Source organism: Ranitomeya variabilis, chromosome 7, assembly GCF_051348905.1.
Source record: "Ranitomeya variabilis isolate aRanVar5 chromosome 7, aRanVar5.hap1, whole genome shotgun sequence".
NCBI lineage: Eukaryota > Metazoa > Chordata > Amphibia > Anura > Dendrobatidae > Ranitomeya > Ranitomeya variabilis.
Genome location: NC_135238.1, coordinates 46,553,509 through 46,578,767, shown reverse-complemented (window position 1 = coordinate 46,578,767; position 25,259 = coordinate 46,553,509). Strand labels below are relative to the sequence as shown.

The 25,259-nt window shown below is 48.6% G+C and overlaps 1 protein-coding gene and 1 pseudogene across 3 annotated transcripts; both read right to left on the bottom strand.

Annotated features, from left to right (window-relative positions):
• Positions 1 to 25,259, bottom strand: part of LOC143786226 (uncharacterized) — a 467,324-nt pseudogene that overhangs the window by 430,021 nt on the left and 12,044 nt on the right.
• On the bottom strand, positions 14,183 to 18,957 carry LOC143785865 (uncharacterized). 3 transcript variants are annotated; one of them, XR_013218122.1, is made up of 6 exons: positions 18,810 to 18,957; positions 17,841 to 17,998; positions 16,559 to 16,683; positions 16,343 to 16,477; positions 15,494 to 15,668; positions 14,183 to 15,092 (listed from the first exon to the last, which is right to left on the bottom strand). XR_013218122.1 is itself a non-coding variant. In XM_077275001.1 (6 exons), the coding sequence occupies exons 5-6, from the start codon at positions 15,561 to 15,563 to the stop codon at positions 14,274 to 14,276; spliced, it is 876 nt and encodes a 291-aa protein (XP_077131116.1). In that variant the 5' UTR covers positions 15,564 to 15,668; positions 16,343 to 16,477; positions 16,559 to 16,683; positions 17,841 to 17,998; positions 18,810 to 18,957; the 3' UTR covers positions 14,183 to 14,273. The 3 variants fall into 3 exon arrangements, 2 of the variants coding, with proteins under 2 accessions (XP_077131116.1, XP_077131117.1); XM_077275001.1 differs by having other exon boundaries at positions 14,183 to 15,079; XM_077275002.1 differs by lacking the exon at positions 18,810 to 18,957 and adding an exon at positions 18,525 to 18,778 and having other exon boundaries at positions 14,183 to 15,079.

Here is a 25,259-nt window from a genome sequence, read left to right as displayed (position 1 = left end):
AAATGTGGGAAATGTTACTTAAGTATTTTGTGTGACATCTCTGTAATTTAATTGCATAAAAATTAAAAGTTGGAAAATTGCGAAATATTCGCCAAATTTCCATTTTTTTCACAAATAAACGCAGGTAATATCAAAGAAATGTTACCACTATCATGAAGTAAAATATGTCACGAGAAAACAATGGCAGAATCACTGGGATCCGTTGAAGCGTTCCAGGGTTATAACCTCATAAAGGGACAGTGGTCAGAATTGTAAAAATTGGCCCGGTCATTAACGTGCAAACCACCCTTGGGGGTAAAGGGTTTAAGGACATAAAACTTAAAAATTTGAAAACTGCTAAATTTTCTCAAATAAAGGCAAGTCATATCAGAGAAATGTTACCACTATCATGAAGTACAATATGTCACGAGAAAAGAATCTCAGAATCAGTGGGATCCATTTAAACGTTCCAGCGTCATGACCTAAAGTGACAGTGGTCAGAATTGTAAAAATTAGCCTGGTCAGGGAGGTAAAAGCAGGCTTTGGGGCGAAATAGTTAAAATTGGGTCCCTTTTGTTTGTTTCTGCTGTTGGCACCTTAGGGGCTTGCAAATGTCACCCGCAAATGCCACTTGCAAAGTAGTCCTGCAAAATCTATAGCCTAGAATTTCTGGAGCAAGCTTGGTCGCTGAGAAATGGTGCAGCCCGTGGGCCGCAATTTTCTCAGTCCACGTGCCAGACAGGAACAGCCAGAGGGCCGGAGCTCCAGAGTGCTGCACTATGCCCAGGTCTGATGTGTACTATGTGTTAGGGTGGGCGGAACACACTAAATAAATTATAATAATAAAGTGCGTTCGCCACCCGCGGTCCACCGTGCAGATGGAGCTCAGAGGACAATGGCGGGACTAGCAGCGAGCTTAACAGACTCGCACTGAGTTAATGTCACTCAGTAGAGTAGCATGTGGCTGTGCCAATCGCACACAGCAATGGAAAGATGCTCTGCAGCAGAGCTGTGATTAGACGCTAAACGTGAACCCCATTGACTTCACAGGAGCTTCCTATCTCACTGAGGCAAGGGAACTGGTAGTGGACTCAGACACAGCACGTGCACACATGGAACTCCTCTCCAGAGAAGCTGGACTTCTAAAGGCTAAACGCCAGCACTGAACTCACACAAAAAAATCTCCTCTCCGGAGGTGCCGGAATTCTAAAGGCTCTAGGCCTGCCCTGTGCACATGCAAACAAGTCACACTACCGTTAGGTTCCACACTCTCACAGAACATAAATGATCTTAGCGCACCGAGAGGCGCGCCAAATATTTTTTTATAGATTTAATCAGAGAGGACCTTGCTCACAGGACAATCCAGAGCTAGACCAGGACCTGAGCATGTGACAGCCGACCACCAATGAGGAGTCGCCTCACGGGCATGCCCAGAAGAGCGAATCTTGGACTTAGTCCCAGGAGTGATTTCTCGCTGCAGTCTATTATTGGTTACCATAGCTGACCCTAGAGAGTCAGCAGTAACCATGCTCACAGACTGAGTCTGAGCAAGACCGACGTCTTTGCTGAGCAGCATCCACTGCAGTTGGAACTGAATGGGAGACCACAGAGGAAGACAAGGCCTGGGATCTATCCTGTGCAGAGGAAGAATCCCAGCACCTAACACTATGTACATAGATTTGTGTTACTGCAAATTATGTCCTTCTTGGCTAAAAATACTCTTCAAAATTATTAAGGGGAGTATTTTTACCCCTCTGTAACATATGTAATGTGACCTCTGCCAGAGTCTGTGCTATGGAGCAGTGGGGGCACCCGCAGTCAGACCCTCAGAGACTGATGGCCCTTTTATAAACATCCATTATATAGTGTTGTCCTATAGGACCTAAAACGGACCAGGCTGTATGGGTGACAGAGAATGGTAAGTGGCCACAGGAGGCCGACGTACACCGAGAAACATCGCTAGGAACTAAGAAATTGGATACATAAGCGATCTTCATGGGTTTTTTTTACTGTATTTTTGAACTGTAAGAAGCACCCCAAATTTTGGTGAGGAAAAAAAAAATTGATAACATTTGGATATTACAGTCCGTACTGACAATAGCCAACATAGGGAGCAGTGGATTGGGGTGACAGGAGGCAGGGTCCGTGCTGCATAAAACCGGCGGCGGTGGTGCAGGCCCTGGGTGGGAGGAGAGGGCGTCCCAGCGCTGCAAGTCCTGGGCTGGAAGAAATGGTCGGGCTTCAGGAAAACGGCTGCGTGCACAGATTGGGATCTTGGCTGAGGTCCTTCAGCCTCACTCCACTTCTGCTACTGGTTTCCTGCAGCGGTGACCCTGCCCCTGTGACCCTGCTCCACAACTGTGCCCCCCCCCCCCCCCCACAAGCTATATTCAGACTATAAAACACACCCCAATTTTCCTCCCAAATGTGGGGGTAAAAATTGCCTCTTCTAGTCAGAATATGCTAAATGCTGCTGAGGACCGGAAATAAATTGTCAGTGAGATCTGAATTATTTAGTGCAGGTCTACTGGTGAGGACTTTGCTGCAGATTGTTTCCCCAACAAATTGCAATGTGTGAACAGACCCCGAGCTTTAGAAATAAAAATTCAACCCATAGTTCTCAAACAGTTTTATTAAAAACAAATAAATAAGTCTTAACAAAAGGAGAAAAATATACATATATTTATACATACAAGTCTAACAATAAACTTTACAAACCAATATGTACAACTAAGGCTACTTTCACACTTCCGTCGGTACGGGGCCGTCGCAAACTGTCGGACGTTGTGCTAAATTTAGCACAACGTGGGCATTCGCTGCCCATTGTGATGAGCGGGGAGGAGGGGGCAGAGTTCCAGCCACGCTTGCGCGGTCAGAAATGGCAGACAAATCGCACAAAAAAATGTTACACTGAACTTTTTTTGTGCATCGCGTCCGCCAAAACACGACGGATCTGTCGCATGACTGATGCGACGTGTGCCCATCCGTTGCTAATACAAGTCTATGGGCACAAAAACGCATCCTGCAAGCACATTTGCAGGATCCGTTTTTTGCCCATAACGACGGATTGCGACGGAGCCCAGAAGACGGAAATGTGAAAGTAGCCTAAGCCACGTTAGCGATATGTAACAAAAAGCACAGGAGTGACGGCTTCCCCAACACAGCCCCCAACATGCAGCCTCACGAGAGCGACATCCCCACCTCCCAACACAGGAGAATTACAAATGTAAAGAAAATCCAGCTTCTTGGAAATTGCTACATTTATTGGAATAGAGATAAAAAATGAAAACGTGCTAAATTGCAGAGACAGCATAGAAACGCGCATTTCAGACACACATGGCCTCGTGTTGCTATGCTCTCTGCAAATTAACACATTTTCATTTTTCATCTCTTTTCCACTAAATTGTTTCATTTCCTATCAGCTGGACTTTCTTCAGATTTTATTTACATTTGGTCCCAGGGACTCTGCTTCTGAGCTCCGGTAAGCTGTTTTTTTTCTATTCTGTGTACACGGGAGTTACATCACCCCATTCACTTTACAGCAAACCAGTATGTATGATCCCCCCCACAACCCCTCATCATCCTCCCATCCCCAACACAGCCCCTCATCATCCCCCACACACGGCCCCTCATCATCCTTCCATTCCCCACAGCCCCTCATCATCCCCCCACACACGGCCCCTCATCATCCTTCCATTCCCCACAGCCCCTCATCATCTTCCTTTTGCTCAATTGACACCAACCCCTTTCCACATTACATCCTCAGCGCATCACACCGAGTCCTGATCCCAATTCCCTTGTACAAGGGTCCACGGTGCAGCCCTTCGGTCTTCTCCTCACTCGGCTCCATGCTGCAGCCCCTCGGTCCTCTCCTCACACGGCTCCATGCTGCAGCCCCTCGGTCCTCTCCTCACACGGCTCCATGCTGCAGCCCCTCGGTCCTCTCCTCACACGGCTCCATGCTGCAGCCCCTCGGTCCTCTCCTCACACGGCTCTGTGCTGCAGCCCCTCGGTCCTCTCCTCACACGGCTCCGTGCTGCGGCTCCTCGGTCCTCTCCTCACACGGCTCCATGCTGCGGCCCCTCGGTCCTCTCCTCACACGGCTCCATGCTGCGGCCCCTCGGTCCTCTCCTCACACGGCTCCATGCTGCGGCCCCTCGGTCCTCTCCTCACACGGCTCCGTGCTGTGGCTCCTCGGTCCTCTCCTCACACGGCTCCATGCTGCAGCTCCTCGATCCTCTCCTCACACGGCTCCGTGCTGCGGCCCCTCGGTCCTCTCCTCACACGGCTCCGTGCTGCGGCCCCTCGGTCCTCTCCTCACACGGCTCCATGCTGCGGCCCCTCGGTCCTCTCCTCACACGGCTCCATGCTGCGGCCCCTCGGTCCTCTCCTCACACGGCTCCGTGCTGTGGCTCCTCGGTCCTCTCCTCACAGGGCTCCATGCTGCAGCTCCTCGATCCTCTCCTCACACGGCTCCGTGCTGCGGCCCCTCGGTCCTCTCCTCACACGGCTCCGTGCTGCGGCCCCTCGGTCCTCTCCTCACACGACTCCATGCTGCAGCTCCTCGGTCCTCTCCTCACACGACTCCATGCTGCAGCCCCTCGGTCCTCTCCTCACAGGGCTCCATGCTGCAGCCCCTCGGTCCTCTCCTCACACGGCTCCATTCTGCAGCCCCTCGGTCCTCTCCTCACACGGCTCCATGCTGCAGCTCCTCGGTCCTCTCTTCACACGACTCCATGCTGCAGCCCCTCGGTCCTCTCCTCACAGGGCTCCATGCTGCAGCTCCTCGGTCCTCTCCTCACACGGCTCCATGCTGCAGCCCCTCGGTCCTCTCCTCACACGACTCCATGCTGCAGCCCCTCGGTCCTCTCCTCACACTGGCTCCGTGCTGCGGCCCCTCGGTCCTCTCCTCACACGGCTCCATGCCGCAGCCCCTCGGTCCTCTCCTCACACGGCTCCATGCTGCAGCTCCTCGGTCCTCTCCTCACACGGCTCCATGCTGCAGGTCCTCTCCTCACACGGCTCCATGCTGCAGCTCCTCGGTCCTCTCTTTACACGACTCCATGCTGCAGCCCCTCGGTCCTCTCCTCACAGGGCTCCATGCTGCAGCTCCTCGGTCCTCTCCTCACACGGCTCCATGCTGCAGCCCCTCGGTCCTCTCCTCACACGACTCCATGCTGCAGCCCCTCGGTCCTCTCCTCACACTGGCTCCGTGCTGCGGCCCCTCGGTCCTCTCCTCACACGGCTCCATGCCGCAGCCCCTCGGTCCTCTCCTCACACGGCTCCATGCTGCAGCCCCTCGGTCCTCTCCTCACACGACTCCATGCTGCAGCCCCTCGGTCCTCTCCTCACACTGGCTCCGTGCTGCGGCCCCTCGGTCCTCTCCTCACACGGCTCCATGCCGCAGCCCCTCGGTCCTCTCCTCACACTGGCTCCGTGCTGCAGCCCCTCGGTCCTCTCCTCACACGGCTCCATGCTGCAGCCCCTCGGTCCTCTCCTCACACGGCTCCATGCTGCGGCCCCTCGGTCCTCTCCTCACACGGCTCCATGCTGCAGCTCCTCGGTCCTCTCCTCACACGGCTCCATGCTGCAGCCCCTCGGTCCTCTCCTCACACGGCTCCGTGCTGCAGCCCCTCGGTCCTCTCCTCACACGGCTCCATGCTGCAGCTCCTCGGTCCTCTCCTCACATGGCTCCATGCTGCAGCTCCTCGGTCCTCTCCTCACACGGCTCCATGCTGCGGCCCCTCGGTCCTCTGCTCACACGGCTCCATGCTGCGGCCCCTCGGTCCTCTCCTCACACGGCTCCGTGCTGCAGCCCCTCGGTCCTCTCCTCACTTCTCTTCTTCTCCACCAGCAGCTTCCTGTTATCGGATCTTCATTGGACTGAAGGAGGCTCCGCCCTTTCCGGTGATGTCATGATCCAAGGAATCACTCCTCCCCCTCAAGAAATCAACTCCAGTGTAGACGCTGCCATGTTGGTACACCCAGGCCGGTTCACCTTGTTACCGAATACCGAGGTGTGAATGGCGTTTTCTGTGCGTTACTTTGCTGGAGACCAATTCATTGTACAATCAGCCGGACCGTGTTCTGCATCATGGCGCCGAGTGCGCGGTCCCTGCCCCCCCCCCCCCAGAGTGCGGTCCCTGCCCCCCCCCCCCAGAGTGCGGTCCCTGCCCCCCCCCCAGAGTGCGCGGTCCCTGCCCCCCCCCCCAGAGTGCGGTCCCTGCCCCCCCCCCAGAGTGCACGGTCGCTGCCCCCCCCCCAGAGTGCGGTCCCTGCCCCCCCCCAGAGTGCGGTCCCTGCCCCCCCCCCAGAGTGCGGTCCCTGCCCCCCCCCCCCCCAGAGTGCGGTCCCTGCCCTCCCCCCCCAGAGTGCGCGGTCGCCGCCCTCCCCCCCCCCCCCAGTGTACGGCTGCCCGTAGTGACTGTGAGCACAACATGGCGCGCTGTCTCCCCCGCCGGGATTGTGGTCGCCCTAATGTCAGTGGGCCGGGAGCTGCTCCTGGTACAGGCGGATGCCGGCAGTGTAGCACAGCTGACCTCTGCAGCTCCTGAGGCCGCGCCCGACGTGTCCATGATTTGTTTATTCTACAATTCTTATTTTTAGGGCTAAACCTCGGTCACTCGGGCTCACACAACTCACTTGTTGCTTCATTTATTTTTTTGTTTTTTAATTGAGCAAAACCCCCCTAATATTTCCATCTTCTTGTGTGTGTTACCTTTGGCCACTAGATGGCGGCACATACACTGCAGGCGGATTACCCGCTCGCTTTACTGCCTGCTGTGACAGCATTTCTTTTGTGTTTATGATCCCAGTTTCGGTCTTCACGTGGCCCCGACGTTCTGCTCTCCTATTTGTATTGCAGGAGCCTCGACGTGCAGGTTACACACTTCTCTTTCCACCTGTTGCAAGGCCCAAAACATCCGGTGGAGAATCTCCTGATAGACAACCTCACCCAGCGTGGCTCAGCTGTCCCCGGGACCGCAGCCGGCAGCTCCGGGTGGAGTTACAGTTGGATCGAGCCTGTCACATCGGCTACATTGATATAGGTGCCGCAGTTGGAGCAGATCTTGGTGTTCCAGCTTGTGTGTGACTGGGTGTCTCTGCTCTCATGTGTTGTGTCCGCCCCCGTGAACAGGAAACAGTGGTTCGGCCTTCCTACAGATCGACGTGGGACGTTCCATCTGGACTCTGGATAAGGGGTTCACCACTCTCCTCCCCACGACCACGCTGATGCCACCGGCAGACGCCAGACTGATGAAGAACCACAGAGGGGTCCGGATGTTCAAAGAGGGTAAAGGAAAATGGTGACAACAGCTCTAGATGTGGCTGGTGCAGAAAATGTAATTTTTTATTTATTGCAGCTTTAGGTGTGACTGTAGTACAGCAACATGTAAAAGTTTGTGCACCCCTGGTCAAAATTACTGTTATTGTGAACAGTGCTGGCCAAAAGACACGAGAGCTCCTCACAATGCATGGAGGTCTCCACCCTAAGTCTAACACCCAAAGATTGTACGCCAGCAGAAAGGAGGGTGGTCGAGGCCTGATAAGCATCCAAGCCACCATCACGGATGAAACCAGGAGTATCCAGGAATACAGCAGGAGAATGGCTCCAAACGATGAGATGCTGAGAGAGCCTAAGGCAGCAACAGATCTGGAAGGAGCAGGACCATGAAGCACCATGGCAAGACAAGCCGCTGCATGGGACGTACCATCGACAGATAATGGAGGCGGCTGACATGGAGAAATCCTACCAATGGCTGGAGAAAGCTGGACTCCGAGACAGAGGCACTGATCATAGCGGCAAAAGAGCGAGCACCAAGGACCAGATCCATAGAAGCCGGAATCTACAAGACAAGACCCAAGGTGCAGACTATGCAAAGAAACCTCAGAAATCGTCCAACACACAATGGCAGGATGCGAAATGCAGGAACAGCGTCTACCGAACGCCACAACCAAGGAGCGGGAACTGTATACAGGAACATCTGCACAGCGTATGGGCTAAGTCCAGGTGGGAGACCCCAGAGAAATGGTGGAGAATGAAGGGGCTAAAATCCTGTGGGATCTAAAGATCCAGATGGATAAGCAGGTGTTGGCTAACCAACCAGACGTGATAGTAGACAAGGAGCAGAGGACAGCAATGATAATAGATGAGGCAGCAACATCAGAAAGAAGGAATATGAGAAGCTGGAGAAACACCAGGGCCTCAGAGGAGAACTGGAGAAGGTGTGGAGGCAACAGTGATTCCAGTGGTGATCGTAGCACGTGGAGCAGTGACCCCTAAGAGGAAGGATGGCTGCAACAGATCCCAGGAGCAACATCTGAGCTCTGTCCAGAAAAGCGCAATGCTGGGAACAGCTAAGATCCTGCGCAGAACCCTCAAACTCCCAGGAGGACTCGAGAATGAGGAAGGACAACAAAGACCACCCCCATTTGGGGTGAGAAGGAAAATTCTATCTATCTATCTATATCTCGTATGTACTTGAGTATAAGCCAACACTGGGAAAACTTATTGACTCGAGTATAAGCCTGGGATGTGAAATGCAGCAGCTACTGGTAAATGTCAAAAATAAAAATAGATACCAATAAAAGTAAAATTAATTGAGACATCAGTAGGTTAAGTGTTTTTGAATGTCCATATTAAATCAGGAGCCCCATATAATGCTCCATACAGTTCATGATGGCCCCATAAGATGCTCCATATTAAAATATGCCCCATACAATGCTGCACAAATGTGGATTATGGCCCCATAAGATGCTCCATACAGACATTTGCCCCATATGCTGTTGCTGCGATTAAAAGAATAAAAAAATCGCATACTCACCTCTCAGGCCCTCGGCACTTGCTATATTCACCTGCTCCCCATTCCACCGCCGACCGCCGCTGTGTCTTCCCCATCCTGTGCACTGATGTTCAGGCAGAGGGCGGCGCGCACTAATTGCGTCACCGCACCCTCTGACCTGAGTGTCAGTGTAGAGGAGGCAGCGGCGCCGACGGTGGAACGGGGAGCAGGTGAATATAGCGCACTGCGTTATATCACCTGCTCCTGGCGCGGTCCCTGCACGTCTGTACCCCGGCAGCTTCTTCCTGTAGTGAGCTTTCACATGGTACCCCTCATTACAGTAATGAATATGCGGCTCCACCCCTATGGGAGTGGAGTCGGGTCCATATTCATTACTGTAGTGAGCGGTACCATGTGACCGCTCACTACAGAAACAAGCTGTCGGGGGGGAAAAAAACGTGCAGGGACCGTGCCAGGAGCAGTATTATTACAAAGCTCCGCTCCCCCTCCCCTGCCGACCCTTGGGTATGACTCGAGTATAAGCCGAGAGGGTTACTTTCAGCCAAAAAAAGTGGGCTGAAAATCTCGGCTTATACTCGAGTATATACAGTAATTTCATCTTTTAGATTTTCAAAATTACTTAAAGGACAACTGGCTGATGCCAAGGTTTGTGCACCCTTGGATATATGTGTGCTCAGATAACTTTGACCCAGGTTTCAGACCTTAATTAGCCTGTTAAGGTTATGGCTTCTTCACTATAATTGTTAGGAAAGGCCGATGATGGAAATTTCCCAGCTTTATAAAAACCCAGCCTCCTCTAACCAAAAAACAGCAGCTTTGAATTCTTCTAAGCGGCTGCCTAGCATTCTGAAAAGGAAAATGGTGGAGCCCACAAAGCAGGAGAAGGCTATAAGAAGATAGAAAAGCGTTTCCATGTTGCCTTTTCCTCATTTAGTAATGTAGTTAAAAAATGGCAGTTACCAGAAACAGTGGAGGTCAAGATAAGGTCTGGAAGACCAAGGAAAATTTCATCAAGAGCTGCTCATAGGATTGGTAGAGAAGCAAATCAGAACTCCCACTTGGCTGCAAAAGACCTTCAGAAAGATTGAGCAGACTCTGGAGTTGTGGTACATTGTTCTACTGTTCAGAGACACCTGCACAAATATGACCTTCATGGAAGAGTCATCAGGGGAAAACCTCTCCTGCATCCAATCAATGGAATTCAGCTTTAGAAGTCTGCAAAGAACATCTAAACAAGCCTGATGCATTTTGGAAACAAGTCCTGTGGACCGATGAGGATAAAATAGAACTCTGTGGCCACAATGATAAAAGGTGGAGAAAAAAGGGCACAGAATGTCAGGAAAATAACATCTCGCCAACCATTAAGCATGGGGGAGGATCATTCTTTGCACTGTGTTGCAGCCAATAGCTTGGGGAAAATTTCAAGGGTAGAGTGAAGAATGGATTCAATGAAATTTCAACAAATTCTTGAAAAAAACATCTGTAAAAAAGCTGAAGGTGAAAAGAGGAAGAGGATGGCTGCTACATATGGAGAATGGTCCTAAACACACGTCACAATCCACAATAGACCTGAAAAGGGGCAAACTGAAGGTTTTACAATGGCCCTCACAGTCCCCTGATCTCAGCATCATTGAAAATCTGTGGCGAAACCTCAAAATAGCAGAGGAAGCAAAACGCCCCAGGAATCTCACAGAACTGGAGGAATTCTACAAGGAAGAACGGAGGAAAATCCCTCACACAAGAACTGAAAGACTCGTGTCTGGATACAGAAAGCGTTTACAGGCTGATACTTGTACTAACCATGCAGGGTGCACAAACTTTTTCATCTGCTCATTTTCCTTTTTGTAATTTTTAAAATGTAAACGATGAAAAAAATATATATTTTTATTGCCTAAAACACCAAGGAGAGGCGACATCTGTAACTTTAGGCCTTTTACAGATCATTTCATCTTCAGCTCTCTTCACTGTTCACAATAACAGTGATTCTGACCAGCAGGGGATAAACGGTTACATGCCACTGTAGATGTGAGTGGAGCATAATGTGTGAATTTACAGACTGCAGCTCTGGAGGTGGCTGGAGTATATGCATATTTTCAGTGGATGCAGCTCTGGAGGTGGCTGGAGTATATGAATATTATCTGTGGATGCAGCTCTGGTGACTGGAGTATATGAATATTTTCTGTGGATGCAGCTCTGGTGGTGGCTGGAGTATATGAATAATTTCTGTGGATGCAGCTCCGGAGGTGACTGGAGTGTGTGCTGCTCTGGGGGGACTGCAGGTTTTTCTGTAGAGCAGACTCCCCTCGGCAGGAGACTTCCTCGCAGGAGCCGCCCTGGAGAAGTGGGACCGTGTCACCTGCACGCAGCCCTTCAACAAGCAGGAGCAGTTCGGTCTGTCGTTCATCCGCGTCCTCTCCACCCCGGATGAAGAGGATGAGGAGCGGCTCGAAGGCTCTGGGGTACGTCGTGTGGTGTAGGAAGGACGACCCGGCTACTTCCCTCATTAATGACATCATGGAACTACATCTCCCAGCATGCCTTTTGTTTCCAGAGGGGCTGACACATCTGACTCCGGATGATGGATCTCCCTCCGTAGGAGGAGACTGAATCCACTGCAGGGGACTGTAGATCCTCCGTCCCCCTCCGTTGTGCTCTCAGCAGCGGCCCCCCTCCGTTGTGCTCTCGGCAGCGGCCCCCCTCCGTTGTGCTCTCGGCGGCGGCCCCCCTCCGCTGTGCTCTCGGCAGCGGCCCCCCTCCGTTGTGCTCTCGGCAGCGGCCCCCCTCCGTTGTGCTCTCGGCAGCGGCCACCCTCCGTTGTGCTCTCAGCAGCGGCCACCCTCCGTTGTGCTCTCGGCAGCGCTGCCGTTAGTCGAGCTCCAGGCCGTCTGTTACCCATCACTGCTCTTTTTCCCTTACAGGGCGGCCGCTCCTGTCCAGTCTCTCCCCTACACTCCGGAGAGCAGCCCACCCTGGACGCTCAGGACCCCGAGGCCCGGTACGTACCCGCTGGGCGCATTCTCACCCGCTCCTGGGATCTCGCGGTCTGTGGGTGCAGTCAGCAGCGTCCCTTCTGGTGCTCTGTCCCTCCACCATTCTTTACACTGCAGCTCTTCTACAGTGTTGTACAGCCGGACTCATTGATCTCAGGTTCGTTGCTTTGCTGGAGAGGGCGGTTACTGCACCTTTGGTCTGAGCTCTGATTAATCTCAGCCACCTGCGAGCTGTTATTTCTGGGGGTCCTGGGATTTAATCCTCTGCCCCCTCATGTCGTGTCTGTACCTGTAGGAGTCAGAAGCTGCGAGACAAGCTGCAGAGCGTGGCCTCCCCTCCCCCGGCCTCCATGAGCCGCTCCGCGCGCATGCTTCTGCTGTCTGCAGCCAAGTCCCGAAAACGCCGCCCTCCAATTACTGCCGTTCCGAGCCCCTCCATCCCGCCATGTGGGGACCGTGGCAGCCAGCAGGGGGACAGCCCGGTGTCCTCCGGTAAGTATCCGCCTGTGGAGGACTGACATCTGGGGGATCAGTGGGACCCCCACAACACCTTTCTGGCACATTAGATCAGAAGGGAACGGCCCCTTTAAATTCAGACATTTTTGCAAACTTCTGTTTTCCCGCTGCAGTGACCCCATCACAGCTCCCACCTCCCGGCTTTTATACAGGGGTCTGCCCGATCATTTACGTTACCGTAACCCTCCATTTTCTGGCTGCTCCCGCAGGATCTTGTCCCGAGACCCCCATGACGAGACTCCACCCATCAAAGAAGGAACACGAGACCCCTAATTGCCGACTGAAAATGGAGGAGGCCCGAAGAAGGTAGGACGTCTCCAGAGACCCCTAGGGCTCTAACACCCCCAATGTGACAAGCTCCTAAAGGGGTCTCCATCCACAGCACGTCACCTCCCCGGCCCCCCGTACTGTCCGGGTGTTCACACATCAGTCATAGGACGTAATTCATGGCTTCCCCCATAGCTTTGTTCTGACGGAGAATCTCGGGATCTTTGGGGGTCCGGGCGATTAGGGGCTGATTACAATATAAGAAATAGGAAGGACTGGTGGCGCTGATGTGGCTAATAAGCCCAATGTTTAAGCACATAATTATTTTTGGATCTTTTATTGATAACAATTCTATAATATAATTCAGCTCCTAATATAATTCACCCCCATAGGCAGCTTCTATAGTATAATGCAACCTCATAGGCAGCCTCTATAGCATAATGCACCCGCCATAGGCAGACTCTAAAGTGTAATGCACCCCCCGTAGTCAGACTCCATAGTATAATGCACCCCCCGTAGGCAGACTCTATAGTATAATGTACCTCCCATAAGGAGACTATAGTATAATGCAGCCCCTAATATAATGCACCCCCATAGGCACCCTCTATAGCATAATGCACCCGCCATAGGCAGCCTCTATAGGCAGACTCTATAGTATAATGCACCCCCATAGGCCGACTCAGTAGTATAATGCATCCCCCATAGGCAGACTCTATAGTATAATGCAGACTCTATAGTGTAAGGCAGCCCCTAATATAATGCCCCCCCCCCATAGGCAGCCTCTATAGTATAATGTAGGCCCATAGGCAGCCTCTATAGTATAATGCACCCCCACAGGCAGCCTTTATAGTATAATGCAGCCCCAAACGCAGCCTTTATAGTATAATGCATCCCATAGGCAGCCTCTATAATATAATGCACCGCCACAGGCAGCCTCTATAGTATAATTCAGCCCCTAATATAATGCACCTCCAAAGGCAGCTTCTATAATATAATGCACCCCCTAGTATAATGTAATATAATGCTCCCCCATAGGCAGCCTCTATAGTATAACGCAGCCTCTATAGTATAATGCAGCCCCTAATATAATGCACCCCCATAGGCAGCCTCTATAGTGTAATGCAGCCCCTAATATAATGCACCCCCATAGGCAGCCTCTATAGTATAATGCAGCCCCTAATATAATGCACCCCCATAGGCAGCCTCTATAGTGTAATGCAGCCCCTAATATAATGCACCCCCATAGGCAGCCTCTATAGTGTAATGCAGCCCCATATATATGGACACTCACGTGCAGCATAGTAAATCAGATTAGAAGTAGTACAATAGATTTAGTGCTTGTTTTGTAATTGGAGCAAACTGTCCACAGATTTAATAGAGGTGTTGCCCCAGAAATTGCAGAACGGATAATGGCAAGTATGGGGACCACTAGAGCTAAATGGATTCTGTAATGCAGTGGCGGACATATCACTGATGTAGTTTAGAAAATTCCGGAAATGATGCATAAATAGGTAAAAAGTAGTTGCATCGTGTGACTGTTCCTCTATAAATGTATCAATATGGCCGTACACGAAGAAACTCCTGGTAACATAGAAAACTGAAAAAATGGAGTGCTGACTTCATAAGTATAAAAAACATATACATTTTATTTAGTAAAAATCATTAATAAAGGAAATAAATATATATTGGGGATGGATACACGAGCACATGTTGGGATTTATGCTCTTCTCTGTCTGTTCTGTTGGAAACAGTTTTGGCGGCAGTAAGGACAGTAGCGGTTTTGGCGGAGCCATGGTGTAATGCAGCTCTGATGAAAAAGATGTCGGCAGGGCAGCACAATAAGCTGCTCACCTACTTCATAATCACCTAGGCATATGGCACAAGAAGGAATCTCCTCCTGGCCTGTGGCGCTCCTGGTAGGAAGGCGTTCTATTTGCCGTATCCTTGTCATTCCTCTCCGCCGTCCTCTCCTCCGCAGGGGTGCAGCCTGCGGTGGGGTTGTATCCTCAACTGAATCTAATCCGGCCTGATTCTCAGCATCTGTGCCCACGGATGGTGGAATAAAATTTGGCTGAGGATCGGCCCCGGAGGTGGTTGCCGCTTCATTTCCACCACTCCTGTTATTGCTGCTGCTCGGTAGTGACGCATCAGCAGAACTGTGACGGTCAGGGAGCGTGGTCGGTGGTAAAGCCTCCGCAGGCCTGAGATTGTCAGGGAGCGTGGTCGGTGGTAAAGCTTCCGCAGGCCTGAGATTGTCAGGGAGCGTGGTCGGTGGTAAAGCCTCCGCAGGCCTGAGATTGTCAGGGCGCGTGGTCGGTGGTAAAGGCTCAGGAGAGATGGGACGGTCAGGTAGCGGCCTATGTGGCGAACGGCTCCTGTGTCTGGTCTCCTCTCGTACTGAGCGCCTGGATGGGTCTCTAACTCTTCTTCTTCTCTCTGGAGAAGGTAAATAATCTCTGTCATCTTCAATCCTTCCTCCTCTTGTCTGAGACGACCTGAGTCTTCCGATCACAGGGCTCTGATCTGAAGGGAAAAACTCATGTATTATAATGACAGAAAATATCATAAATGACAGGTACAAATGTGTCTATCATCTATTATCTATCTATTATCTTTCTATTATTTCTCTATAAATTTTTACTGGGCCGGGACACCGCTCTGCACACACCCAAGAATAATCTAAGCACGTTGACCCCTGTTGTGAGCGATGTGTGCTGGTCTGAGGGTCCGGACCCCACCGATCGTCACTACTACAATACCCAGAGTTATTAGTTTAGTTCCCCGTCTAACATTGTCCCCAGTATACAGGCAGAAATATTTCTAACTCCTCTTATGGAAAGAACTAGAGAGTGGAACCTGTTGTTACTGGGGTGACGACAAAAAGACCCCGGTATAATCCCCCCACACACACCCCTTACATTGTAAAGGTTCACTTACTTCGGTTTTCTGGCCGGTTCATCCATGCAATGTTGTCCATGATCAGCTGCCTCAATTCCCGAGAACTCATGGTTTCTCCTCAAAAGTGTTCAGTAACGTGCTCTTCCGGCGCACAATAGTCGCAGATCTCACAGCGCAGAGCAACACGCAGAAGTCACTCAGTGTGCGAGAAGTCCTGCAGAATAATCCACAAATGGAAAAAAGTTATAGGACAATAAACAGCAAAAGCCAAAAAGTAGTGACCATAAGTAGTATGGAAGGACGAGAAGATGAAGCCGCAAAACATCGAGAAAGTGTTTACATGGGAACTGCCCGGCAACAAATTGTATAAATCACTAGTATAAGTGATTATAAGAAACTTTGTAACATATGATATCAGAGAAATCGTCTTTAATCTATTCTTATGGGTCAATTCCTCCACTTTCCCGTCTCCTGAGCTCATTAACTCTGAATAACCTCCTGTAATCCGTCTTGCTCTGCACAGAGATTTCACAAGTTAGGAGGCAGAGGAGGAGCACTGCCAGGAGGAAGCACAGAATCATTGTCCTGCAGGATTCTAGCAGGTACATTAGCTTATACCAGAGCTGGATTCACAGCTACAATGCTCAGTACTGATATATAATTTCCTCCATGGCTCTGTGCTACCTAAGGTAAGAGGTAAAATACTTTTTTTGCGGGAGACACTGATTCAAAGACAAATGCAAATTAGAGATAGTGACTGTAGGGTGAAAATTGTAGAACAATACAAAATACCATACAAGCCATATAATGGCCGGAAATGGCGCTATTCCTCACATCATGTTCACACATTGCAACTTAGACTTAAATGTTACAGAAAAGTATCGTTACCTTCTAACTACTTTACTCTTCTTGTAAATCCAAGAAATGTGATGTCACTAGTAGTGCTACAGAATTCAGCTGGGATCTTAGTAATCGACAGGGATCTTCTTGTCAAGATTTCAGCTCTGTAGTCGTTTATCAACCCTAAAAGGAACAATAGATCGGTCAGATTTTATTCTTTTATTTTTAGGCAGGAAATGTTTGTTATGACCTCAGAATACTTACAGTAATATCTGGTGAATTCCCGATGGAAATAAGATTCCTAATCCAGAACAAAGTTTACACTTGGAGTTTTCAACGCTCAACAAGTAAAACTTTGAGAACCTTCCAGCAGTAGAGAATTATTCCACCTGTAGTATAAGGAACAGATGAGTTTTACCATTTTATTCCTCAGTTCTGTGTGTAGAGCCCAGGTCGGACTGGCCATGGGCGTGGGGAGCAGTGAATATTAATTTCTCTTTAGCAGCGGGCACAGGCTTTAGCCGCAGCAGTCGTCTCCTTCCTCCTGTCGCCTGCTGCTCCACCGCTGCTGCCCCCAGCATGTGCCGCATTCAACTGTATCGGCATCATAGGTGCAATAATAGAGGAGAGGGCATCAGATGATACTCCCTGCTCCATTATTGCCCTCTGCCTCTGCCACAGCCGGTGCGTGATGACGTCACCTCATACTGTGTGCCGGGCAGATGGCAGTGCAGCTGCTGAGACTGGAGCAGAGTCTGGAACCGCGGGGGAATGAGGAGGAGAGGTGAGGATTGTGGGATATATATATATATATATATCAGTTAGTACTGGTGGCCATAAGACTGTAGGACTGTGGGGCTGTATTATATTCTATGGAGAGGCTACATTATATTCTATGGAGGGGCTGCATTATATTATATGAGGGGGCTACATTATATTCTATGGGAGTTTGCATTATACCCTATGAAGGGGCAGCATTTTACTCTATGGGGGGCTGCAATATAGTATTTGAGGGGGCTACATTATATTCTTTAAGGGGACTGCATTATACCCTATGAAGGGGCTGCATTTTACTCTATGAGGGGGCTGCATTATTCTATTTGAGGGCTGCATTATATTCTACGAGGGGGCTACATTATTTTATTTAAGGGGGCTACATTATACTCTATGGGAGGGGATGCATTATACTCTATGAGGGGGCTGCATTATATTTTATGAGGGGAGCTACATATTTTATGAGGGGGGGGCTACATTATACTCTGACACAAGTTTTATTTCAGATCTAAACCAAATAATTTTCAGCTTTAGGCCATGTTCACATGCTCAGTATTTGGTCAGTATTTTCCAGCAGTAAGAACTGCCTTAATGGCACCAGACACCCGACAATCAGCCAACAAGTAGCCGAATGATAGTGGTTAAATGCGGGAGGTTGTCAGGTGCAATTCTGGCCTAACTCAGTGGTCGGTGCTGACAGCCGTGGTCCGGCCTCCTCCACTTATCTAATTAGTGTAAGAAGATGGACCCTGGCGGCAGCCATTATACTCACTCTACAGATGTCCGGCTCTGCGGGGTCCTGTGCACGCTGATGTTCTCTTCTCAGCTTATGTAGGTGGTGACTGATGTCCCCTCTGTGGTCCTGGACCAGACAGCCAGGAGCTGACGTCCCCTCTGTGGTCCTGGACCAGACAGAGTCAGGAGGGAGATCTGAAGGGGAGAAGATAACATTGGAGCCATATTACACAGTGCTATAATCCCTGGTGCAGCCCGCCCTGCCCCATACAGGTAGAGCGCTGGCTGCCATTATTATTACTACTATTTATTAATAAAGGAAATCTCCCCTCCTCCCCCTGTAAATTGCTGGACACTGATATTTGCTCCCTGGTTTTCTCGCGGCCATTCCTACTCTTATATCCGGCCACTGAGGACTGGATTTGTTTCATGAATTGTAAATAAAAATATTCATGAAAATGTTTTTTCTGTTGTATTGTGCCGTGATTTGTGCCGGACGAGTTACTCATCAAAACATCGCATGTTCCCCATCATGGTATCAGTAAAAACGACAGCTCAGGGTGCAAAAAATAATCCTTCACCCAACCCCAAATCACGAAAAAAGAAACCGCTACGGGTGTCAGAAAATGGCAACAAACGCAAAAAGTGTTTTCATACAAAATTCAAGAATACATGAAAAAATAATGAGAAGAAAGCTTCTAGTTAGAACCTGAAGACCCACCTCTTCCGACAAGCCTACAACCTGCAGTAACCACCGATCGACCAAACCGCTGCATGACCAGCTCTATCCTCGCCTACTGTATTCTCACCCATCCCTTGTAGATTGTGAGCCCTCGCGGGCAGGGTCCTCACTCCTCCTGTACCAGTTGTGACTTGTATTGTTCAAGACTATTGTACTTGTTTTTATTATGTATACCCCGCCTCACATGTAAAACGCCATGGAAAAAATGGCGCTATAACAATAAATAATAATAGTTTCATAAATAACAACACAAAACAGATTTACCTCCAGATGTAGAAGTCCTCAGTCAGTGATCTTCAGGAAAATCCAGAAGTATCCTCTAATACAGTTTCGCTATTCCACAAGTAAATCGCAAGTAAAGCGCTAATCTCACAAGGAGAAGATCTAGGTACAGTGTTGTCAGGAGACAGACATATACCAAGTCTGAGCCAGTGAGATGGAACCGAGGGTTTTTAAGGTTCCGCTCTATTGTGACATCATCACTCACCTGTGTGACATCACTGCCCGCTTCCATATAAGGTAAGAGATGATGTCACAATGCAGCGGAATAACCAATACTTTTTCTCTCACTATCGGCCTCTTATAAAGCAGCTGATAATGATGGAGGCAGAAATAGGGATGAATGAAATAACATCCTGGCAATTTCCAGGTGTTAGATTACAGCCGGTGGTTACAGAGGTTTGGCTGAGCTTTTCCCATTTCCAATTCTCATCATATGACATTATAACACATTTACTCTTTTCTGACAGTTTCTTTTATCTTCTCATTCTCTCTATAAAGATACATTGAACTATATAATCTGATGCTCAGGATAAAGTCTTCAAGCATTTGGTGTCATTATTGGATTTTCTCACATTTCCACTGATAGGGGGCAGTGTTCTGGGATTTGTGTGATCATGTGATTCCAGGCCGACCATCACCAGGACCTCATGTCCTCATACAGTCTATTGGATGGATGATAACGTTAGTCAAAGGGGCATTTCCATGATAGAAGTGATGACAGGACATGTGCTAATATGTTTGTAAAACGATCGACAAACACAAATTCGGCACAAATGTGGCACATTCGGATTCGTGATCGGTAATAATTGTGTTGCCACTAAAGTATTTTAAAGTAGATGATAAATAGATAGATAGATAAAAAGCCGGCAATTCATGTGCTGCATACAGTAAAATCATAGAGTGACAGGTTAGAATAGATATACAGTATACACATAGATATATAGATGTCAGTGACACACACAGATATATGTATAAATATTATATAGATAGAAGAAAAGCCGGTAATTCAGCAGCCACGTACTCTAAAATGACACTGGGACCCGACAGTCTAGAAGAGATGGATTACACACATAGATACAGATATATGGGTTATACACACAGCGCGGTGGCGCAGTGGATAGCACAGCAGCCTTGCAGCGCTGGAGTCCTGGGTTCAAGCCCCACTAAGGACAACATCTGCAAAGAGTTTGTATGTTCTCTCCGTGTTTGCATGGGTTTTCTCCGGGTACTCCAGTTTCCTCCCACATTCCAAAGACATACTGATAGGGAATTTAGATTGTAACAGACTGTAACAGGGACAGTGACGATAATGTGTGCAAACCTGTAAAGCGCTGCGGAATATGTGAGCGCTATATAAAAATAAAGATATAAAAATATATTTATAACACACATAGAATAGATAGATGTCAGTGACATATACAATTAGTACAGTGTGTGTGCAGCTTTCTGTACATGTTGTGAGGGTTTGACACGCTCAGCTGCTTTCCCAGGTAGACAGAGGAAACATTCTGGTAGACGATCACCTGCTGGTTTATTGTGGATAGCATAAACCTTGGTGGGTTCAGCAAAATAAACCGAGCCTTGCTGGCATAAAGGTAAAACAAAGAAAACACAGTCCATATGAGTCCTTTCCCTGCAGTTGACCCGCACAGTTGGAGTTCCTGCTTCTCCCAAGAGACACTGCCTGATTCTCGTTACCAGGTATATAACATCCCATTTGAGTTCGTCCATGCCGGACATTGGGTACGCGTCAACACTGGACACCTCATTGAGCCTGCAGTAGTCATTACAAAATCGCTACTCGCCATTGGGCTTCGATACGAGGACGAGGACTTGACCAGCCACTTCTTGATTCCTCTATCACCCCGGGGTCCAGCATTCTCTTCACCTCCTTGCAGATTATCTCCTGGTGTGGTTCGGGGATTCTGTAGGGTTTGAGGTTTACCCTTACATGTGGGTTTACCATTACATTACTGTAATAAATGTATATGTCACTGACATCTCCGGTACCGTTTTTTTCAGGTACCGGAAATATTAGGACTACTGATGAGCGAGCAGAAAATGCTCGGGTGCTTGTTGCTCGGGTCGAGCAGATTGGAATGCTTGGGTGCTCAACATGAGCAACGAGCCCAATATAAGCCTAGGAAACCTGAGTTTTTTTGCCGTGACACCCCCCCTCCCCCCGGAGGTTTTTTCCGGGAATCAGAAATCTATGGGAACAGTTCTCAAATTACACGGGAACATAATGGGGAAGACCCCTAGAAGCATTTCTGACTCCCAGGTCACTGTTCTGAACAATGTTGTCAGAGTATTACGCCACTTTTACAGGCGCACATTAAAACATACAAAAATGAAACCAAAATGGATTTTCCTGGGAAATATGTTGAGGTACATCCTTTCCAGGGTAACGACTTGTATATTAGGCAAAATAAATAACCCAAAACAAAAATGTTCCTCCACCACTTGAGCTATGTTCACACGCAGCGTTTTTGATGAATTTTTCATTTTTGCATTCACTGGGAAATGTTATTGTCTCCATAGACAATATGGATAAAAATTCCTAAGAATTTAGGACCTGAGAATGATGTCACGGCTTGTGATTGGTCGCCTGGTGGTCACATGAGCGGCACACGACCAACCAGAAGCCGTGACGTCATGGAAGGTGCTGAACGCGCTCATTTTAAGCAAAGAAGGCTGCCGGTTACCAGCGGTGATGTCCAGGGGCCTCCGGACAGGTGAGTATATCAATATTTTTTATTTTAATTGTTTATTTTACACAGTAATATGGATCCCAGGGCCTGAAGGAGAGTTTCCTCTCCTTCAGACCCTGGGAACCATCAGGATACTGTCCGATACTTGGTGTCCCATTGACTTGCATGGGTATCGGAATAGGTGAGATCCGATACTTTGCCGGTATCGGCCGATACTTTCCGATACCGATACTTTCAAGTATCGGACGGTATCGCTCAACACTAATCCTGAGACATAAAAATACACAAAGAAAATGGGAGACGTTTATTAGCATCCTGGATAGGACCTGTGCACAGTATATACCGTATGGGAATAAACATACTAGAAATAGGAGGAAACCAATATGGCTAAATAGAGCTGTAAGGGGCGCAATAAGGGACAAAAAGAAAGCATTTAGAGAATTAAAGGAAGTAGGTAGTGAGGAGGCATTAAATAAATACAGAAAATTAAATAAATTCTGTAAAAAGCAAATCAAGGCAGCAAAGATTGAGACAGAGAGACTCATTGCCAGAGAGAGTAAAAATAATCCCAAAATATTCTTTAACTACATAAATAGTAAGAAACTAAAAAATGAAAGTGTTGGCCCCCTTAAAAATAGTCTGGGGGAAATGGTGGATGAGGATGAGGAAAAAGCCAATATGCTAAATGACTTTTTTCATCAGTATTAACACAAAAAAATCCCATAGCGACAATATGATCAGTGATAACAAAAATTCCCCATTAAATGTCACCTGCTTAACCCAGCAGGAAGTACGGCGGCGTCTAAAAATCACTAAAATGGACAAATCTCCGGGCCCGGATGGGATCCACCCCTGAGTACTGCAGGAACTAAGTACAGTCATTGATAGACCATTATTTTTAATCTTTAAAGACTCCACAATAACAGGGTCTATACCACAGGACTGGCGTATAGCAAATGCGGTGCCAATATTCAAAAAGGGGACAAAAACTGAACTCGGAAATTATAGGCCAGTAAGCTTCACCTCTACTGTGGGTAAAATCCTGGAGCGCATTCTAAGGCTATGTGCACACTTTGCGGTGTGCTCTGCGGGTTCTCCCACAGCGGAATCGATAAATCTGCAGGGCAAACCCGCTGCGGTTATCCCTGCAGATTTATCGCGGTTTGTTCCGCGGTTTCCGCTGCGGGTTTCCGCCTATACTATTGATGCTGCATGTGCAGCAATATGCAGCATCAATAGTATAATGTTAAAATAAAAAAATTGGCTATACTCACCCTCTCTGACGTCCCGATCTCCTCGGCGCTGCACTCGGCGGTCCGCTTCCAAAGATGCTGTGCCGAGAAGGACCCTTCGTGACGTCACGGTCATGTGACCACGGCGTCATCATGGTCATGTGACCGCGACGTCACCGCAGGTCCTGTTCGCACATCAACCCAGACCGGACGCCGCGGGCAGCGCTGAGAGGTGAGTATAGCATTATTTTTTATTTTAATTCTTTTTTTTACACCCAAATATGGTTCCCAGGGCCTGGAGGAGAGTCTGCTCTCCTCCACCCTGGGTACCACCTGCACATTATCCGCTTACTTCCCGCAACGTGGGCACAGCCCCATGCGGGAAGTAAGTGGTTCAATCCTTTCCTATGGGTGCAGAATCGCAGCGATTCTGCACAAAGAAGTGACATGCTGCGGGTTGTAAACTGCTACGTTTCTGCGCGTTTTTTCCTGCAGCATGTGCACTGCGGTTTGCGGTTTCCATAGGGTTTGCATGTTAATGTAAACGCTATGGAAACTGCTGCGGAACCGCAGCATCAAAATCGCGGCGGTTCCGCGGTAAAAACCGCAAAGTGTGAACATGGCCTAAGGGATGCTATACTGGAGTATCTGAAGAGGAATAGCCTCATGACCCAGTATCAGCACGGGTTTACTAGGGACCGTTCCTGTCAGACTAATCTGATCAGCTTCTATGAAGAGGTAAGTTCCGGACTGGACCAAGGGAACCCAGTGGATGTAGTGTATATGGACTTTTCTAAAGCTTTTGATACGGTGCCACACAAAAGGTTGTTACATAAAATGAGAGTAATGGGGATAGGGGAAAATATGTGTAAGTGGGTTGAGAGCTGGCTCAGGGATAGGAAACAAAGGGTGGTTATTAATGGAGCACACTCGGACTGGGCCGCGGTTAGCAGTGGAGTACCACAGGGGTCAGTATTGGGCCCTCTTTTTAACATATTTATTAATGACCTTGTAGGGGGCATTCAGAGTAGAATTTCAATATTCGCAGATGACACTAAACTCTGCAGGGTAATCAATACAGGGGAGGACAATTTTATATTACAGGATGATTTATGTAAACTAGAAGCTTGGGATGATAAATGGCAAATGAGCTTTAATGGGGATAAATGTAAGGTCATGCACTTGGGTAGAAGTAATAAGATGTATAACTATGTGCTTAATTCTAAAACTCTGGGCAAAACAGTCAATGAAAAAGACCTGGGTATATGGGTGGATGACAAACTCATATTCAGTGGCCAGTGTCAGGCAGCTGCTACAAAGGCAAATAAAATAATGGGATGCATTAAAAGAGGCATAGATGCTCATGAGGAGAACATAATTTTACCTCTATACAAGTCACTAGTGCGACCACACTTAGAATACTGTGCACAGTTCTGGTCTCCGGTGTATAAGAAAGACATAGCTGAACTGGAGCGGGTGCAGAGAAGAGCGACCACGGTTATTAGAGGACTGGGGGGTCTGCAATACCAAGATAGGTTATTACACTTGGGGCTATTTAGTTTGGAAAAACGAAGACTAAGGGGTGATCTTATGTTAATGTATAAATATATGAGGGGACAGTACAAAGACCTTTCTGATGATCTTTTTAATCACAGACCTGAGACAGGGACAAGGGGGCATCCTCTACGTCTGGAGGAAAAAAGGTTTAAGCATAATAACAGACGCGGATTCTTCCTCTGGATCAACATGTTAGAGCATGTTAGGTTAGGCTATGGGTTGGACTAGATGGACTTAAAGTCTTCATTCAACCTTAATAACTATGTAACTATGTAACCTTAGCTGGCCATGTGGTGTTTGACACATCATCAGACACATCCCGTTTCAGTTATGAAGGTGAGACTGTTAAAGGAGGAGGGCCATTAGGCGGACTTTAATCTTCTTAAAGGGACAGCAGTGTGTCCTCCCTATTTTTAGAGAGCCATCAGCTGGCTGGGCTTTGTTGTTCCCATTATTAAACAGTGTGTATCCTGTACTATTATTGACTGCGCATTGAATGCAAGGCATGACTCAAATTTAGGCGCACCTCAATAACCCATTGAACAGACATCCTGGAAGGCCACATGAAACCAAAGTTCCCATTCTTATTTATTTGGTACTGCCATACTGTTTGCCCATGCATTGAATGCAAGGCCTGGTCTGCCCCAAAGTTTATCGCACCCCAAAAACAGTTTGAAGAGACATGGTGGATGGCCACATGAAACCAAAGTTCCCATTATTAGATTTTTTAACTTTCCTAGAGTTTGCCCATGAATTGAATGCAAGGCCTGCTCCAAATTGGGACGCACCCCAGTATCCCAAAAAACAGACGTCCTGGAAGGCCCCATGAAACCAACGTTCCCATTATTAGAAAGTTGGTACTCTCATGCTGTTTGCCTATGCAGTGAATTGCAGTGTTGAGCCTGAAGAACCTGCATTGGAGAATGTCAGTG